This window comes from Molossus molossus, unplaced genomic scaffold, assembly GCF_014108415.1.
Source record: "Molossus molossus isolate mMolMol1 unplaced genomic scaffold, mMolMol1.p scaffold_m16_p_6, whole genome shotgun sequence".
NCBI classification, from domain to species: Eukaryota; Metazoa; Chordata; class Mammalia; order Chiroptera; family Molossidae; genus Molossus; species Molossus molossus.
The window spans coordinates 17,835,933-17,856,934 of NW_023425399.1; the positions used below are offsets into that span (position 1 = coordinate 17,835,933).

A 21,002-nucleotide genomic window follows, 5' to 3' on the forward strand; every position below is an offset into this window, starting at 1 on the left:
TTAATTATATATTTTTTTCTTTTAATGGTTAATTCATTAAAATGTTTAAGTACTCATGGCAAAAAATAACAAGAAAAATACAAATATTTAAGATTTTTAAAATACCAATTCTCACTCTCTAAGAACTTATACAAGGGAGATAATTCATTCACACAAATAATTATAACCCAGAAAAATAAGCTACAGAAAAAAATGCAGTCAAAATGTAGCAGCAAGATGCTCACTTCAGAGAACTTACCTGTGGCGGTCCTCAGGTGCTCTGCCCTCCCTGTTACACAGATGCACGGTTGTGTGCCTTTCAGCCAGCCCCCCCTCCCCTCGTGCACAATCATCTCATTCCCTCTTGCTCACTCCAAGATTCAGTTTCTGCAAATGTCCCATTTCCCCATGTCTCACTGATTTCTCTCCTCCTCTCCTAAAGCACCATCAGCACACAAACACACTGCTCTACCTTCGGACCACACGTCAGTCTCCAATTACTGCCCCATTTCCTTGCTCCCTTCACAGCACTCCTCAGGGAGCTGGCTATACTCCTCGTACCCACCTTCTCTCTTCCCATGGTCACTAAGTCCACTCCAATCACACTTTTATACCTGTCAATCCTCTGCTCAAAACCTTCCAATTACCTCAGCAAATATTTGGGCTCCTATTGTGTGCCCAGCACTGTTCTAGGCTCTGAGACAGCAGGGAATACAAAGGGCAAAAACCTCTCTGCCCCCAAGTTTACATTCTTAGGTAGAAAGAGAAACTATACACTACATTTTACCTATTTATCAGCTGAAGATAAGATCTCTGGAGAAAAATGAGGCAGAGGAGAAGAATAAGGCATTGGAAGAACTGTAATATTAATAAGGTGGTCAGGGTCGGCTTCACTGAGATGATAAGTGAAGGGAATTAGAGAATTGTCTGGGAAGAACACGTGACTATTTGGGGAAGATCATTCCAAGCAGAAGAAACAGCAATAAAGGCCCTAGAAGGGGAGAATGACGGGCAAGAAACCCACATGACCAAAGCACCAGCAAGGGAAAAGTAGTGTAAGTCTACGTGGTAACAGGGGCCAAACCGTGAACGCCACTGAGACTGTTGTTTTTTTTAAATTATTTTAATTATTATTATTTTTTTTTTCTGTGGTACGTGCCCCTAGTGGGAACCGAACCCGGGACTCTTTGGTCCACAGGCCAATGCTCAACCGCTGAGCCAAACTGGCCAGGGCTGAGACTGGTTTTTACTTTAGGGGACTGGGGGAGCAGAGGGAGACATGATCCAACTTCCATTTTAACAATCACTCAGATTACTGTGTTCAGAACAGAATGATGGCTGGGGTTGGGGGATAAGGAGAAAGCAGGAGACCATGTAGGAAGTGACTACTAATCCAAATGAAGATGGTGGTAATAGTGGAGGTGGTGACAAGGTGTCAGATACTGGTTTTGGTCCCAATCAACAGAAATAATGAGGGTGCCACTTACTAAGACAGGGAAGATCATGAAAGAAACAGGTTGTTGTTTTTTATCCTCACCCGAGGACATTTTTCCACTTTTTGTTCAGATAGAGTGAGAGGGAGAGAGAGGAACAGAGAGAGAGAGAGAGAGAGAGAGAGAGAGAGAGAGAGAGAGAGAGAGAAACCTCGATGTGAAAGGGACACATCGAGTAGCTGCCACCCGCACAACCAACCAGGGCCGGGGACAAACTGCAACCGAGGTATGCGCCCTTAGCGGGAACCGAACCCCGGTCTCTCTGGACTGCAGGTCAACGCTCTAACCGCTGAGCCAAACCGGCCAGGGCGATAGAAACAAGTTTTGAAGGAAAGACCAGAGGTTTGGTTTGGGCAGGTTAAGTTTGAAATATATATCGACATAGCCAACTAGTAATACTGAAGAGGAGGTTGGATGTCTGGGTCTCAAGGTCAAGAGAGAGGTTAACACTACAGATACAAATTAGGAATCACTAGCCTAAAAAACTCCACAACAAGAACAACAAAAAACCCAACCAAAATAAAAGAAAACCCTGTTATTTAAACTAATCAAACTGGATGAACTTAACTGTCAGTGAACCCAAAAGGAGAAGAGGGCTAAGTACTCAACATTTTAAGAGATCAAGAAGTAAAACCAGCAAAGGAAATGGTAAAGACATAGCCAGAGAGGGAAGAGGAAAACTAGAATACAGGCTCCTAGTCTGCTACTGCTGCTGTAACAAATTACCACAAACTTAGTGGCTTGGAATAACACAAACATATTACTATCCTGACATTTATTATTGTGGCCCCCTTTTCCATCTTCAAAGTGTATCACCCAGACTTCTACTGCCATAATCCTATCTCCTCCTCTGACTCCTGTCATCCTACCTCCCTCTATAAGGACCCTGTGATTATACTGGGCCCACATGACAATGTCCCCATCTCAAGATCCTTAACTTAGTCACACCTGTAAAGTCCCTCTTGCCATGCATGATGATATGTTCACAGGTTTTAGGGTCTAGGATGTGAACAATTTGAGGGGATCATTATTCTGTCTACCACACTAAGTGAGAAAGTATTTTCAGGAAAAAGAAATGATCAACTGGGCCAAATGTTACTGAAGTCAAGTTAAGATGACCTCAAGTTAAGATTGGGCAAAATATTCACCTTTGAATTTAGCAATAGAGAGGTCACCAGCCAACACTGATAAGAGCAGTTTCAGTAAAGTAGAATCAAAAGAGAACGAGAGGAGGAGAAATGGAGACAGATGAGCACAGGCAATCCAAGATATTTTGCTGTAAAGAACAGAGAAATAAGGTGGTAGCTAGGGGAAAATATGGGTCAAGAAAATTTTTTTCCCATATGGGGGAAAAAAAAACACGTTTTTATGCTGTGGAGAATGATCCAGTAGAGGAAAAAAATTGGAAAATGCAAGAGAAAAGGGGAGATCTGTTGGAACACTGTCCTTGAATAGATGAGAAGGAACAGGTCTAACAAACAAGCAGAGGGGCTAGTTTAGAAAACAGCATGTTATCCAAAGAAAGAGGAAGAAAAGTCAGCTGATGTGTGTTGTTTGTTTTCCTTAGCCACATTCAACTGTGTAGATCCAGGACAGAAAGAGATGAAACACTGGATTTAAGAATAAATGATGGAAAGGAAAATGTTTCAATTAAATATCATTTGACCATCAAAAAAAAAAAAAAAGAAAAAAAGAATGAATGGTGGTTGCCAGAAGCTGGAGGTGAGGAAAAAAATGAGTTGTTATTTAATGGGTATAGAGTTTCAGTTTTGCAAGATAAAGAGAGTTCTGGTAATTGGCTGCACACAATGTAAAGGTACTTAATCCTTCTGAACTGTGCTCTTAAAATTATAAAGACTCTAAACTAAGTAAAGAGGAAAATGAGGACATAGGGGAGTAAAGGTTGGGAAAAGGTGGAAGGATCATTAGACTGTTAAATCCAGGAGGGTTTCATTGTTAGAGCTGCGGAAGTAGAGGGAGTGAGTTGAAATGACTCTTGTATGACTTAGAAGGCCTCCGTGTGGTTCTCCAGTTAAGTACACACCTGCCTGAAGGTCTTTCCATGTACTGTTTCCTCTGCCTAGTAGCGTATCTTCACCTCAGATAACCTCATGGCTTGCTTCCCAATTTGGGGTGCCTCTGATCGAAGATCACTTCACCAGAAAGGCCTTCCCTGATCTATTTCAGTTATCTCCACCATTTCACCTGTTTTCTTTTTCTTTTTGGCACTTAAGCCACGAGGAGATGTGGATAGAACACCAAGAGCATCTGCTACACAGTGTGCCTCAAATATTTGTTGAATGAAGAAAATATTTCATAATCAACCTTGATTTCCTTTAAACTGATACAGAGGAAATTAGTGAAGCACCTAAGTCAAGGCACTGGAAGGGAAAACCGGTGGCCTTCGGAAGAGAGTAAATGATAGGTCTGAGCCTTTATAATGGAAAGAATACAGGTTTTGCAGCCTAGGTTGAAAACCCAAGAGCCACTACTCATGTGACCTTGAGCAAGACCCCTAACATGTCAAAGCTTCCATTTCCTCCTATGTAATATGGGGATTTATATTTAGTGATCTCAAAAGATCAACTAAAATGAAGAGTAGAATTATCTGGCACAGAGCATGCTCTATAAATATTAGTTCATGCTTCATTCCTTCCTTTCAATTTCCCATGCACAGAGCAAGAATATTGTCAACTGCCCCTCCCTGTTTAATTGGAGGTGATCATCAACAGAGCAAACTGACACAACTAACAGTACACACCTGGAGTTCTTGGCATTGAAGACACTACGATCTATGGGGTATGTCAGCGTGCAGCATACAAGTCACACAGCACTGAATTATAATTTTTTTTTAAATAAGAGGGTCATGAGCTAATGCCTTCCCCCAAGCCCCCAGTCTGCACTGTTTCCAAGAGACCTTACTTAGAGGGCCAAAAGTTGCGGCACCCCAGTATTTCTGCAATAATGCATAGAATCTCTATTCAAGCTTGGACTATTCCTGCAGCTGCACTGTTTAGTATGTGAGTTATGTTTCCAAATCCCACAATGGCAGAGCACCCAATACCAAATGGAGAGTCTATACCTACAGACATAAATATGCTGCAGGGTTTGATGAATTAATGTCCTTCTTCCCTCATCTTTCACCCAAACACCACCTTCTCACCTGTTATTTTTTCCAATAAAGAAACATCTTGCACTTCCTGGGGCAAAGAAGCAATTTTTTGTCGGACAGTAGCATCCCCTGATGCGGCATTTTCCAGGTCCTGCAATGCTTTGATTAGTTCTTCAGTCTATACAATGAAACATAAACAATACTACTGGTTAACACATGGGGTTAAAAAATATTAGTTGGAGTTAAATGAGATGGAGGCAAATTCTAAAAATGATCATTCCACATTTAAAAGTCCATGGCAGAACATGAATAAAATTCTACATCCTTTCACAAAAATCTACTTTTAAAGAATATTTTCAATTTCTAGGTGTGAAAAAGCACCAAGTCCAAGTACACTATAAACAAACATCCATGCCAAAGTCCTGGCATGCAAAGACAAAGTCAAGCCTGCTGTCTGGCAAGCTTCACTGAGTGGATCTTGCACCCAGTGCCCTGAGAGCTACCTTCTGGTGATTTCATAGTATTGGTCACCCACGCCACCTTGTGGTCATAATCTCCAACTAGAGGTCACTTCACCAAGCTACTCTACCCTATCCTCTGGGGGCCAAGACATACCAAAAGGGGTCCTGCAGAAGGATCTTGGGGAGAGTAGCTTCCAGGGTAGTCGTCATCCTCCTCCTCTTGGATCTGCTGAAAAGTTCGCTTCAGAGATTTCTTCTCCTCTGTTGCTACAGGAAAGAAAAAAGTGACAAACCTGAGTCACCAAAGCCTGCAAAGGTAAGAGTCAAATGTTATTACGCACAATGGGTCATATGTAAAAAAGTGCAGGAGGGGTCATTTCTAGAGATAGCTTAACATTAATCTTTATGAAAGTTATTTTAAATTGGTGGTAGTTCTACATTACTGAAAAGAGTCAAAATGGCCTTAAGTCTGTCATCTCAGATTGATTCACTGGAAAAATACTATTGAAAACAAACATCTAAAATCATGTAAAACTTACCAAATAATACATTTCATTAAAAACCTCATTATCTTAAAAAATAAAGTCAACAGCAAAAGTAAAATGGTAAGAAACCCATCAAACAATTTAACAAAGTAAGCTAATTTGTACAAGGATTTATAAAGAATATATTGCAGCCCTGGCTGGTTTGCCTCAGCGGTTAGAGGGTCAGGGCACTCTAGTTCGATTCCAGCCAAGGGCACACACCTCGGGTGCGGTTCATCCCCAGCCCTGGCCAGGGTTGTGTGGGAGGCCACCAATCGATGTGTCCCTCTAACATCGACGTTTCTCTCTCTCTCACCCCATCCCACTCTATCCGAAGATATTTGAGAAAATATCCTTGGGTGAGGATTAAAAAATAAACAAATAAATTAAAAAAATAAAGAATATATTGCAAATAAAATATGATTTGTTATGCTTTCTAGGATAAGCTCAGAAAATAAATAGTAGAGAGAAACCTATCAATAAAATTGTGTCAAAAACTCTAAACACAAATATCCTTTAAACTATCCCTTTAAAACAAAACAATCTTACCTTACAATTAAAAATAACCATTAATGAGAAATATGATTGATATCACTGGGAGAAATTACTTAAGTTTCCATTTTAAAATTAACCACTTTGAAGCTAACAGGTTACATTTTTAATCTGTACTGTGTGCTTTTAACTTGTTATGATAGATGTGTTCATTCCAAGTTCATTAATTTTGCGTCAAATTGAACAATACAAAATAAATGCCAAACAACTGTGGGACATAAATCTAAATGATAAATTTAGGTTTGGAAAGTAAAGAAACTATCAGACACCTAACATGGGCCAGGCATTGCAATAGTTTCTTTACATTTAATCTTTCTAAGATGTAATATTTCCATTTTACAGGTGAGAAAGGGAAGACTCAGAGAGGTTAAATAATTCATGTAAAGGTCTGACTACAAAATCTGTACTCTTTCCACTGCAGTCAAATTACTTAGCACCACAAATTACCCTCTCATCTGTCAAATGAGGGGCCACCATGCACCTGCCTCAGAACTCGGTGAGTTACAAACAGAATGTACTCTTCTTGCTTAATTGAACATTTTCTTCTAGAATCAAGGATGTAGTTCCTATTTTCTACCTTACACATTAACTGGCCAAGGTATGTTTGATATGAAAGCCAAGCCAATATCATGAATTTTATTTTTCCTTAATGTTTTTGTCTGTTCTACTAAAAAAAGAAGCAACATTTGCAATGCAGGCAGTCCTCACTTTGCACAATTTAAGTATGCACAGATTTGTTACCATGGTTTAGTTAAACAACACAAGTTCCTCAACAACACGGTCCAAATTTCAGTTACTATGGCATATTAACTATGACTAATTGCCTAAAGAACAAGCTTCACTACTAACTTCAGTCAACAAATCACTATGTAAATAACAGAAGTGCATCACGATCAGTGACCATATCACTTCTTCAAGGTCAGTGACTGGTCACTGCACGTCTGGTACTCAGTTCACACACAGATAGTAGAGTGTTGTGTTGTTCCCTAGTGATAAAATTCACATGACATTTTATAAAAATGAATAATCGGAATAGGGAACTGACAAAGATGAAAGAGCAGCAAAGAAATTAAAACTAAAACTAATGCTGGAAGTGCAATCTGAAGGAACCGTCGATGGAGTTGTAGCGGAAACGGCTGGTTGTGGGAACGCTGGCACTGCCACAGGCTTCTAGAGACCCTAGATTTAAAGCCAGAGGAACTTAATGAAGGCCACTTATCAACATAAATGAAGAAAGTGATTGTGATGAAAGTGACAACGTCCCAGGGAAAGTGATGCTGGCAAAAATTTCATATTAAAGGAACTCTCAGATATTTTCATGACACTGAAAATACAAAGAACAAAATGTTGGAAGCTGATCCAAACTGAGAAAGGAGTATGATAATTCATTAAGACAAAAAAATGCTTGCTCTGCATCATAAATTACACACGCAAGCAAGCTCTGTTCAAATCACTTTTGTTGTTTGTTACAAAGAAATAAACACTTTAATTCTCAATGTTTCTAATTTTTTGTTATAGCATGCTAAATAATAGTTTTACTATCTTTCTTGTTTCCATATACAATTATAATCAACAGTGAGATTTTAATTATTTAATAAAAAAATCTTGAATGAAGCAGAACAATCATACATTTCTCTATTATTAAAATCACTTTGCATGGTTTCAGCTTACACGGTCACTATCTCAGGTCAGCACTACTATGCAACACAAGGACTGCTGCATTTTTAAAACAGAAAATCTGTTAGGATATAATTTGCATATGAAATATCTAGCAGTAATTTGCTCACAGTAGCTGCCTAATTAATGTGTAGTGTGTGGTATGACCCACAAAGACATTTAGCCACTATACTTAGAATTTAAGCACAAGAGCAAAGAAAAAAAGTATTATTTTGTTCACTTTCAAACACCCAGAAGAGTGCTCAATAAATAATTGTTAAATGTACTAAAGAAGGTAGAATAATTTTAAAATTTGAACCCTTCAGGTGTTTTTTTTAAATCCTCACCCAAGGACACTTTTGCATTTATCTTCAGATAGAGAGAGAGAGAGAGAGAGAGAAAGGGAGAGAAACATCAATGGGAGAGACACACATGGACTGGTTGCCACCCACACGACCCCAACCGGGGCTGGGGACAAACTGCAACCGAGGTAGGTGCCCTTAGCGGGAACTGAACCCAGGATACTCTGGTCCGTGGGCCGGTGCTCTAACCGCTGAGCCAAACCAGCCAGGGCAAATCCTTCAGTTTTAAAGTACGTATAAACATTTTTATGTAAAACCACACATCACTAAATACCTCAGGACACTGAGAATCACTAAATTTGGGCACTGGCAGACCTTAGATAAACACTCGTCTTTGCTTTTCCCATCTTATTTTTCCTGAGAATATCAAGGCCCATAAGCCACGCATGGTTTGTCCGAAGTCAGAGAGCTCGTTAGTCTGGGTCCTACAATAAAAGTCATCTGCCTCCTAATCTGGAGTTCCTTTTACCACTTCATGCTGCCACGCACTCGCAGACTGACACAGACTATAATCAAAATGATGAAAATAATTTAGGGCCACTTCTGTCCTTTGCCACTCCGACGGAAGAGGGTCCAATAACAAGTAGGTAACCATTATCCTACTTCTCCTGTTCTCACCTATCTCCACTTGGAGGACCTACTGGAAATGATTTATTTGTCATTTCCCCTATAGGGCTCTTCTTTTCCTGAGCTGCTTATTCCATTATGAACACTTTCACTGGCCTCCTCTTCCAAGTACAACACCTTGGAACCACCAGAACCTCACAAAGTGCCAACTTCTGAGCAGATACTACAGCTCTGAGGGTATCTTACGAATCTCCTCTTTCTGCTCCTTCCCATACCCTCTTACCAGCAATGTGCCCCTTAACCATACCTTGTCCAGACCACTGTCCAACAGGTCTCCCTGCCTCTAGTAACTAACTCCTTTCCCAACTCGGACTACATTCTTATTAAACTAACTTTCCCAGAGCTGAGCTCTCACCTCCTCATGCCTCTCTTCATAAACCTGGAATGGCTGACTGCCTAACTGCAGAGCCTACTCATGGTAATGGTAATATCTTCTTGAGTACTCTTTCTCTCTCAGGTGTCATCTCCCTCCAACTCCCACAGCACTTGCCAGTTGCTGCTTTGCATGGCCACCGGCACGCCTTACCTCTGATAGAAACATTGTCTTACTCCTTTACATCCCTATAATGCCTAGGAAAGTGTCAACAGACCCGAGTGTGAAACCCCTTGAAAGCAGAGGAAGCACAGAGCTTGGAAAACACTAGTGCTGTGCCAGAAATGACTATCATCACGTCCCTTTCCAGCGGTTCTCAACCTATAGGTCGCGACCCCTTTGGGAGTCGAACGACCCTTTCACAGGGGTCACCTAAGACATAACAGTAGCAAAATTACAGTTATGAAGTAGCAACGAAAATAATTTTATGGTTGGGGGTCACCACAACATGAAGAACTGTATTCAAGGGTCGCAGCATTAGGAAGGTTGAGAACCACTGCTTTACACAAACGTGACAGCCTGTTCTGGTAACTACCCTGACTCATCTGGACAAAGTTAGCAGTTATAATGCCCAGTATTCTCAATCTAGTCAGACGGCCATTAAAAATAACCTAGGAAATCTATCAGTCCCCTTTCTGTATCTAAATTTAAGATAAGACACCCTGCCAGCTATCAACTTGGCTTCTGACCACAGTATTTACACACCTTTTTCACTCAAACACTTACAGGCAGGGCAAATACAAGTGACCAAAATCCTTCTGCCTTCATATTGTACACCCCTCGCCTACCCTCCAACCCATTCCAGTGTCTCCAGAGGAACTTGTACTCAGCTAACTTTCAAGTGATACTGGTTACCTAAGTGTTTATGGCATGCCTCTTGGAGACCTGAATTTCAGTAGAATTCCAGACATTATGGCAGACTATGAAACAAATTTTAAGGCAAAAAGTTAGCCTGAAGGTTCCCAAATCACATTACAAAATGTATCTGTAAAGCTGGATCTTCTAAAGAATGCACTTGAAATTTTCTGGAGGGAAAAAGAAAAACCCACAGATTTTATACTTCTTTTATAATGAGAAAAGAATCAGGAAATATTATTTGCAACAGCTTCCTCATTCTTTGTTCCCTCCCTGCAAAATAAAGAAAAAACAATTTTAAAAGCACATTAAACTTCACTTATGGAAAGAAAAGGATCTGCAACAAAGGGCTGACATTTGAGGCACAGTTCTGAAAGCACTTGACCCATATCATCAGCAACTGAGTGACCAGGTCTACATTTGAACCAGGGAAGCTGGGCCAAGAGTTTGTGCTCTTAACCACTATGTTTATTAGTCTTGCACAAAATCTGAGAAACTAAAAATACTAATAAGTCTCCTCCTACTTTTGCTACAGTTCATATTTAGAAACTCAGAATATTAGATATTAGAACAGGAAGGGGCAGACAAATAAGTCATATCATCACTTGATTAAAAACATCTTACCTACATTATCTCAAGTAATACTCACAACAACCTTATAAGGTATTACCATTAATAGCCATAATGTACAGTGAAGAACCTGAAATCCAGATAGGTCAAATGTTGTGCTCAAGATTCACAAAGCTTAGAAATGATAAAGTTGGGATTCATACTCTGGAAGCATGGTATAAAGAACACAGGCTTGCCCTGGCTGGTTTGGCTCAGCGGTTAGAGCGTCGGCCTGCGGACCAGAGAGTCCTGGGTTCGGTTCCCACTAGGGGCACATACCAAAAAAAAAAAAAAACGCAGGCTTTGAAGTCATATAGATCTGGATTTGAATTTTATATTATCACATATCTATTTGAACAAAATTACTATACCCTTGTGAGCCTTCAGTACCCTCATCTGAAATGTGAAAATACCAAATTCAGAGTAGTTGTAAGAATCATCTGTATTTTGAAAGGACTATGGTAAAATATTCTGATAACTCAGGTCCAAAGAAGACAGAGTGGTTAACTGGGACTAATACACATGTTGGAACCTTCTGAGTATGTTTTTTGTCTTTATAGAATAGACTAGAAATTATCTTTATATCAGCATTATCCTCCACACAAAGGAATACTGCCTCTCTTGTTAATATCTAGATGCTCAAAAAACTGAGAAACCCAATGGAGCTATTTTCAAACCTACCGTCGCCACAAATTCCCCAGTTTATCTGACTGCTCCCTAAGTGCAGAACTATTTCTCACTCCTCTCTCTTTCCTATAGCGTAGCTGTTTACTCAAAGCATATGTCTGGAACTGCTTGTTGAATGAAAATTCAACACTTAGCTTCAAACACTGTATTTCAGAGCTCTCCTACTTGCCCAAAGGTATTTTAAAAAATCAGCACTATTTACCAATGAACTCTAAGGCAGAGTAAAGAATGCTGAATAATTCCTTGACACTGTGCAGAATACCACTGAAGGACACAATACAAACATCACCAGATTCCAAGATAGGAAATATCTTGCTTTTCAGAAGCTACTGTGCAGTGACCCTGAAATTGTTTTTTTTTTTTTTAACTCCACGTAAAACAACAATGACCTTCAGTCTGAAAGCTCTTATATCATTCTTAGAGAGCCTCTAACCTCTAGTTTCACAGGAAGGCTATCCTACCTTAAAATGCACATAAACTCAGACATGGAAGAGATCACAGAAGGTAGGGTTGCCAAATGAATGTATCACTATGGTTGTATTCTACAGCAGAGGAACAGACGAAGTGCCAGAGGAGCATGGGGGGATGGCTACATGTACCAGACAAGCTAGGGAAGATGTCAGGATGAGAGCAGCATTCTTGAAGAATGAGTTCACCACACAGTGAAAGGGGAGGAGGTCATTTCAGGCAGAGGTAATAACAAATGCAAAGGAAGAGGCACCAACAGAGCATTAAGAGGGAAAATTGTTTGGTGTGGCCAAAAGAATATGGTATATGTAAGGAAATGGGAGAAGAATCTGGAAAAGTAAACTAGTTCAGATTCTAAAGGATTCTAAATAATATATGAGTACTTAGATTTGATGCTCCAGGCAATAAATGTGCATGCAGATCAGACCATAGCTTAGAAACATGTCATATCAACTAGAATTAAACTACAACTAACTAGAAGCCAAAGAACTAAATAATGTTTGTTCTTACTTATCTTTAAAGAAAATAACATACGCTCTTAAGGACTTGGTAAAACTCACTCACATTCATGTACACACTCCCCAAGGATATTCTGAGTTCAGTAGAGACCAAAATCAATTTTAGACAACAAGCTGACAATCATCAAAAGTATGGTCCAAAAACCACATCAATAATTAATGAAATCAAGTTCTGAAAGGGCTAAGGGACTTATCCATGATCCTAAAGTAATTAGTGGCAGAGCTAAGACAAAATCTTAGTCCAGGGTACTTCCTAGTTCTCCACAACTCTAAAAAACTTTGTTGTTCCTTTCCCTTGTGCACAGAAGTCTCTGAAAGGCAGGAGAGCCAAGGAGGACACAGAGCAAAGTTAGGGTGTGACATGATGAATAGCATGAATACTAGAACCAGGCTTACACGCTGCGAGCACTACATAAATTCTCACCATCGTTTATGATCATCTCTTTGAAGAATCATATAATCGCTGGTGGTTCACAGCAACCCCCACTGCAGCTTTTCATATTTGATTCGAAAGTAGGCAAAGACCAAGAGCTGTAAACATGTGGTGATGTTTCTACCTTTGGGGGGAGGGCTCTTGGAGTCCTCCATAGACAGCTTCAGCTGCTGTATGAACTCGCCGCCATACACACTTCTTTCTTGCCAGATGTTCAGCAATCTTTCTAAAGGTTTTTTACAGCCTTCATCTGCCTCTCTGCCCAGAAAAGATGAAAAGATATATATAAGCTTAAGATTTTTTTTTTTTTTTTTAATTAGGACAGATGTACTTTAAAAAAAAAAAATCAACAACTGACTAAATGGTTTACACATTTAATAACAGAAGGAAGAGTAAGGAATTATTGTGATAAGTGGATACCCAAACCTTGACCAGAAAATAACATTCTTCCTGTGGGGGAATGAGAGAGATTATACAATAAAAGTAATCTGTGTCTTTTACCCCCTTTGAAAGATGGACAAATAGGACAAAAAGCCAATGGCTGATTTTTATAGACAGAATTATCAAAATGTGATACTATTAATTGTGACAGCTTGCTTTTTAAGACACAGATTGAAATCTAGTGCCAGACATTCTGCTGGAAACTAAAGGACACCAAAATGTTTAAGGATAGAAAAAAAGATTAAAAGAACATAAATGTTTATGTTCATCAATGCTAACACACCAACACCTCTACATGTATAAATACAATCATATACACATATATGCCTAGACTGACCTTAACTTGAAATTAACCGCTTCATAATTATCTTAATTCTGGGCTAGGTCTGTATTCCATGTTCACACAGGTATCGAATAGGTAATCTTAGAACACACTGAGCATAAAATAGTCTTTAGTACTGTAATTGAGACAGTTTTTTCCTGACATATTACACTCTTGAAACAGACAGTTTTTCAATGAGGTGACTATAACTAGCACTCAAGTGTGAATCAGTGGCTTACCTAAAATGTGAGACAGCAAGTGGAAGAGTGGGGGAAGACTTTCTGAAAGAAAAACAAATTCCCTCACCATCCACCTGTAACTGAATTTTTATGGTCTGGAGAGCTGTCTGGATGTCAATGATCTTCCACTGAATGACTTCAAACAAGAAGGGATACCCTGACATCTTCGTAACTAAGTCAGTATCTTTAATTTAATAGGAGCTTCAAGAAGAAATTATCCCAAATCAACTGAGATGAGAATTTCATCAACCCTCAGCCCTGACAGCACTTTTCTCAGGCTTGTGTTAACACTCAAAGTGAGGTAAGCTTCCAGCCTAATCTGATCAGACTACAGTGGTTATGACTTAGTGTCAAATTTCACTGAATAGTGGGTTAAATTACTAAATCAGGGTACAAATTAATCTGTTGTTGTTAAACCTTTTTCTTTTAGTCAGAGGCGAGGGTGAGAAAAAAATTCCACTAGTAGTTTATAAAACTTAAAGGTATGAACTAATTATCTGATATTTGTGATAAAACACTCAATTTTAAAAATATATCTAGAAACAAATTACTTCTCATCTCTTCCTTCCATATCAACTTGGTCCAAACCATCATCAACTCTTGCCTATTACAATATAGCCTCATTACTGGTCTCCCTGTTTCCACCATTGTCCTACAATCTATTATTAAGCTTAAAAAATATAATTCTAGCCATGGCCAGTTTGGCTCAGCAGTTAGAGCATCAGCCTGCGGACCGGAGAGTCCCGGGTTTGGGTCCCGCTAAGGGCACATGCCTTGGTTGCAGTTTGTCCCCGGCCCTGGTTGGGATTGGGTGGGTGGGAACCACTCGATATGTCTCTCTCACATCGATGTTTCTCTCTCTCTTCCTCTCTCCCTCCTGCTCTATCTGAAGATAAATGCAAAAATGTCCTCGGGTGAGGATAAAAAAATATAATAATATATATAAAAATTCTAGCTGGTATGTTAAGGCAGACCATGTCACTCTTGCCCCAAACTTCCAATGGTTCTTCCTGTTCTCCCTCAGAACAAAAGAGAAAGTCCTTGTAAAGCTTACAAAGCCCATTATTTCTCTGGCCTTAACTTCTCCCTTCCTCCAACAGCTATCCTGGCCCTCCTGCCTCAGGGTCTTTACACTTAAAGTTCACTTTGCCTAGAACCACATTCCCCGCGGTGGTGCCATGGCTCATCTGCTCTCCTCCTCTGGTGTGTATTTACTCACACAGTACCTTTACAGTGAGTCCTACCCCTAACGCCCCTATTTAAAATGACACTTCCTACCCCTACTTAATTCTTTTCCATATTACTTATCTTCTGATATGCTATATAATTTACTTGTTGTTTACACTCTTTCCATTTGAATGGAAAGGCAGGGAGGGATCTGTCTTTTCCCCACACAGTTATCTACCCTAGAACATGCACAATATTTGTCTAATTGTAATCTTTAAAAAATTTTTTAGATAAGTTTCAGTAAGCCATACAATTAGTTAACTTAAAGCAATCATCTTACTACATCGAGGTCCTTCATGCCAGACATCAACTAAGCACTCACCTGCTCATTCAGTGAGGTTTATGAAATACTGTGCGTGGAATACAACTAATCAGGCTTAGGTCCTGACCTCTAGGGCTTGACCCAGTAGCCTCTCACCTTCTTATACCCTGCCTGCAGCTTCACCGTCCAGCAACACTGTACCATATATATTTTCTACTTAGAACCTGCTCTCTTGTGCATGTGCCTTTGCTCATGCTATCTCCCCTCCTTTGACTTGAACCCCAAAAGTAAAACAAGGTGAAGAGGGACAAGTTGTGAGTGATTCAGGTGGCTTAAATATATGGGAAGTGCGTAGAAATAGCAGAAGAATTTGGAGGCATAGAGTGGAATCAGATTATAGAGGTTTCTGAATAAAGCATGTGGCCTTTATCTTGAAGGCAAAGAGAAATCCCTGATATGATCAAATGTATGGTTTAGAAAAATAAAGTCATTACAATGAGCATAACCAAATCAAAACTAATTAGAACTTAATTAATTGGTTAGTACTTTTAACATAAAATCTGTTCTCCGAAAATTCTCCTTTCACTTAAAAGAGAAATCACTTAATCAGGACAACCAATTCTTATCTAGGATTTAGTTAAAAGGAAAGGGAGAGGCACAGCACCCACTCACCTATCATCCCTGGGGATATCTGGGACTCAATTAAGACTTTTAAGACTGATTTAAGTACAGCTTCAGCCACATTATTATACAATGGAAACTGATGTCAAACCTGTTATAACCTGAAGACATTTTCAATAGGCTTTCACCACTAAAGACTAAATCCAAAAGGGGGCTCTAATTTAATTGGTGAATGTAATTAACCAGGATAGCCTAATTCTTTGAGAACTATAGTAAATAAAGGTTTTTCCGGACAAGTTTCAAAGTTACAGGTACAGAAGTCAAGAAGTCTTTTTACTGATGAGGTTCTGCCATATGTAGCTCCAAAAAACGGAAGTAACTTTAGCACCTACATAAAGTAGTTTTATGATAAAAGAGGTTATCTTTGCACTAACTCTGTTCCTAAATTGAGAAATCTTTAAGTGAAAAACACCAAAAAATCATTGCCATTAATCAGTGAATAAACTGGAAGGTGATAATTACATACATAACTTATTATGTTGAACATAACTTAGTATGTATTTTAATTCTTATTAATTATAAATTCAATCACTGTAAAACTGATCTAAAAAGTCAAAAGTGTGTATATACACACATGATTGCTATTTGAAGTGTCAAGCCAGCTTGGGGGCCTTTTCTTCCTTTGTAGTTTTAATGGCACTTCCTTGGTACAACTATTATAATTTCTGTCTTATCCCATGTACCGTAGGCCTATGGTATAGCCTACTAAGGGTAAAAATTCTTTCTAAGCATCTCCAGCACTTCCAATATCGCCTCATCTATAATTGGAGCAGAAATGTTCCTCTGTAACTGTGCAGAAAAGAGTTATAGCAAGCCTGAGACTGCTACCCTTAGAAAGGCCTGCTTACAAGGTTGGCCCTTGCAACTTGGGTTTCAGGAGTGTTCCTGCCATTTCCTAACTAATAAGGGTGGTTTACTGTGCCTAAATTGTTTGTGCAAACAACATGGTTTATGCTGAACACCTGCTTTCCTTCTGAAATTTTGGCAGAGGATGCCTTTGGCCAACACCAATAAAAAACCCGGGCACTGAGTCTCTAATGAGTTTCCCAGGTATACATTTCACACATGTTGCCATAATTCAATGCTGGAGGAATTAAATATATATCTTGTGTGATTCCACTGCAGTGATTTGCAAACCTTTTTCATCTCATAGCACACATAACCTACCAAAATTCTGCAAAAAAATATATTGTACATTTTTTCATATCTGACAAAACAATAGGTATAGCTCTGGCTGGGTGGCTCAGTTGGTTGGAGCGTTTTCCCATTTACCAAAAGGTTGCATGTTCAATTCCCAGTCAGAGTACATACCTAGGTTTCAGGTTTGATCCCTGGTCGGGGCACATATGTGAGGCAACCAATTCCGCATCCCTTCCTCTTAAAAAAAAAGGGGGAGGGGGATAATTTTGATTTATTCACACTGGTAGCTACTGTGTTGGCGTGTTATTTTTTATTTTTATCCTCATCCGAGGACATTCTTTCATTTTTTTTGTTCAGACAGAGCAGGAGGAAGAGAGAGAGAAACATCGACGTGAAAGGTACACATCGAGTGGTCGCCACCCGCACAACCAACCAGGGCCAGGGACAAACTGCAACTGAAGTACTTGTCCTTAGCGGAAACCGAACCCGGGTCTCTCTGGACTGCAAGCCGATGCTCTAACCTCTGAGCCAAACCAGCCAGGGCTGTGTTATTTTTTATTTGACAAGCAAAGGAAAAAAGAAGTCAGCATCCCTGACTAAATAGTCAGGTATCACATGTTTGAAAAATTCTTGTGGCACACCAGTTGAAAATTGCTGCTCCACTGTGAAAGGACTCTTGGAAGCTTATGCCTAGTCTCCTCTGGACTTCATCCCATACACCGTTTCCCTTTACCGATTTTATTTTGTATCCTTTCACTCTAATGACTTATAGCCATGAGCACAACTATATACTGAGTTCTGTGAGTCCTCCTAGCAAGTCATCAAACCTAGGAGCAGTCTTCAGGACTTATGACATAACGGTAAATAAAAGTATACATGGTGCTAACTCCAATCTGTCTCCAGAAATTAATTTCCTACTGAGATTCAGATGATAGGCATATCTCGGAAATAAATATTGTGGGTTTGGTTCCAGACCACCACAATAAAGTGACTATCTCAATAAAGCAAGTTGTATTATTTTTGCTCATGGAGGGTCTTGCCTTCAATTTGTGAAAAACAAACATCTGTGAAGCACAATAATGCGAAGACAATAAAACAAAGTATGCCTATATTTTATCCATCTGCCTATTTGGCACTGCCCTTTGGAATATCTACTAGCCAACTCAAACTTAACATGGCCAAAAAAAACCCTCTTGATTTCCTCTAACATATCTCCTCCTCAAACCTCATCTCAGTAAAGAGTACCGCTGGCCATCCACTTACATCAAAAGCCTAAAACTAATCTTTGATTTCTCTTTTCCCTCCTTACCAAATCCTACTCAATTCCCATAAACCCCATCAGTTTCAATTTGGGTGGGTGGGGGTTGGGGGTAGGGTAGCAAATAGATCCACAAGTAAACAGTCAATAAACAGAAGCTAATATTATCTTCTCACTGCTTCTGAGTCCTAGCTGATGTCACTTCTAGACTGTACTAGAGCAATTCCATTTAAACTAATGTTCCTGCCCCTCCCTTGGCCCTTACAATCCATTCTCCAAACCAAGCCAGAGGGATCTTTTAACAATGTGATGGAATATATCATTCCCCTGTTTAAAACCCCTCAGCGACAACCTATCAGAAAATCCTCTCTCCCAACACTTACTGGCACTTGCTTACCTCTCTGATATCACCTGGATGCCACGTTTCCCTTTGCTCACTGTGTTCTAACCACATTCTGATCCTTTGAACATGCCAAGATTATTTTTACCTGAAGTCCCTACCTCATGTGATTACCTTAAATGTCATTTCCTGAAAGAGGACTTCCTTCACCACACTAGGAAAGACCCCACTCTAGAATGCCATTCTATCCTATTATGTCCACATCATCACTCTCTGAAAGTATCTTGTTCATTTGTTTGTCCTTGCCTGCCTTATTCATGGCTGCTCCCAGTTGTCTGGATCAGTTCTTGGCACACAGAAGGCACTCAAAATACACACTGAATGAAAAATAAGGTGCACAACCATCTCCAAACTGAGAAGAAAACAAGAAGGCATTTGTGGGGAAAAAGTTCTAAGTCTGGTTAATTAAATCTCTATTTGAATTAAATCTACCCCATGAGCTTGTCAGCTTTCTCTGACTTAAAAAGTTTGGTTTGGGGATTTCTGGAGCAAGGGGATGGTTGAGGGAGAAGGTAGGAAATACAGAGAGCACTTCTAACTGTTGATAGAGTACACCAGGATTGAAGTGGAGCTTTCTAATAATGGTAGGGGGAGGGGCTTGGAACATGGGGATCCCAAATAGAACACCCAAAAAGGCGGGTAAAAGAACTAGAAAAATGCAAAAAAGGAAAATAATAATAAATAAAATAAATAAATAAATCAGAGGTTTTTGTGTTTGTTTTGTTTTAAATTGAAAAGTAAGTTTATTTTCCCCATAATGCCACAATTCCTCCTAGATAGGCCTTAAGATGTTAGCAAGTAGCAAGGGATTTTCAATCCTGGTACTGTCCACCCCCCCACCTCCCACCCTTTTCTACTTACCCTTTGCTGGATTTGGGGTAGCTAACGATTACTGTTCAATTTTTAAATAAAAATGCTATATTTATTAACCCTACAGAAAACTATTTTAGTCAATTTCCCATACCCTAAATTAATTAACTAATTTATCAAATATTTGCTGAATTCCTCTCTGTGCCAGGACAGACCACAATGTTGCCCAGCTCTAGGACACCACCATTCACAGCAAGGCTACATAAATGGCATTCCCTATAGCTACACAACCCAGCAGCTCTGTGCCGAACACTTCTCTAGGTGCTTGGGATAAAAAAAAAGAAATGGTCCTTTGCTTCACAGATTTTATAATTTAGTATACTTTATTCCTGCAAAGGAACAAAGAACTTAGTCCAGTCCTGTACTATGTACTTTTTTTTTTTGGTACGTGCCCCGAGTGGGAACTGAGCCCAAGACTCTCTGGTCCGCAGGCCAATGCTCCAACCGCTAAGCCAAACCGGCCAGGGCCTGTACTATGTACTTTCAAACACACTGTTCTATTTTTTCTTGTATGGGCCCCAACTGGGAATTGAACCCGCAACCTTGGTGTATTGGGACGAACTTCTAACCAAATGAACTACCCAGCCAGGGCATTTTTCTCCCTATTGATTTTAGAGAGACAGGAAGGGAGGTAGAGGGAGGGAGAGAGTGGGGGGAGAGAAAGAGAGAGAGAGGGAAGGATCAATTTGTCATTTCACTTATTTATGCATTCATTGGTTGATTCTTATATGTGCTCTGACTGGGACTGAATCCACAACCTTGGCATATGGGGGCAAGGCTCTGACCAACTGAACTACCTGGCCAGGGTGAGCATACTGTTTTGAGTCACAACTCTAATTAGGAAACTTGGGCTCAAAAGGCTAAGTATCACATGTAAAGTCACTCAGTGTTAGAGGCAGAGCTATAGCCAATGTCTAAGAAACAAAACAAAATCTCCTTAAAATAAGAAAATGTCTGTTTCCAGTTTCAAATAGCTACTGTAGTAGTTTGTTCTAAGCTTACTATCTGTTATAAGGAGATGTATTTACTCAAGTTCATAACACATTTTCTTCAGTGTCCATGTTCACCAAAAGAGCGAGCCAGCTATGCAGTGGACAAACAAAAGTCTTTTTTCCATCCCTAGAAAGCTGGATGTCATTTCTTTCTTTTGGACTTCTCATTTTATTCCTTTAAATGTTTTAAATATTTCATGGAATACCAGACTTATTTTCACATTTATGACTTTTCATTGACCCTTGAGACACTAGAACAATTTTTATTGAACCATACTAGTCTCCTTTGTGCCCTTCCCAATTTCCTTTTGCAAAGATTTTTTTTTTTTTTTTTTATCCTCACCCGAGGATATTTTTCCATTTTTTGTTCAGATAGAGTGGGAGGGAGAGAGAGGAAGGGAGAGAGAGACAGAAACATCGATGTGAAGGGACACATCGAGTGGCTGCCACCCGCACGACCA

At 39.6% G+C, this 21,002-nt stretch overlaps 1 protein-coding gene across 2 annotated transcripts in view; it reads right to left on the reverse strand.

The window, feature by feature from the left end:
- RPRD1B (regulation of nuclear pre-mRNA domain containing 1B) overlaps nucleotides 1-21,002 on the reverse strand; it is a 52,800-nt gene that overhangs the window by 23,895 nt on the left and 7,903 nt on the right. For both annotated transcript variants that reach the window (XM_036245140.1, XM_036245141.1), the window contains exons 3-5: nucleotides 12,834-12,967; nucleotides 5,200-5,312; nucleotides 4,636-4,762 (exon numbers count right to left, since the gene is read on the reverse strand). In XM_036245140.1, the coding sequence (XP_036101033.1) occupies nucleotides 4,636-4,762; nucleotides 5,200-5,312; nucleotides 12,834-12,967 (374 nt within the window). The remainder of the gene's footprint in view (nucleotides 1-4,635; nucleotides 4,763-5,199; nucleotides 5,313-12,833; nucleotides 12,968-21,002) is intronic.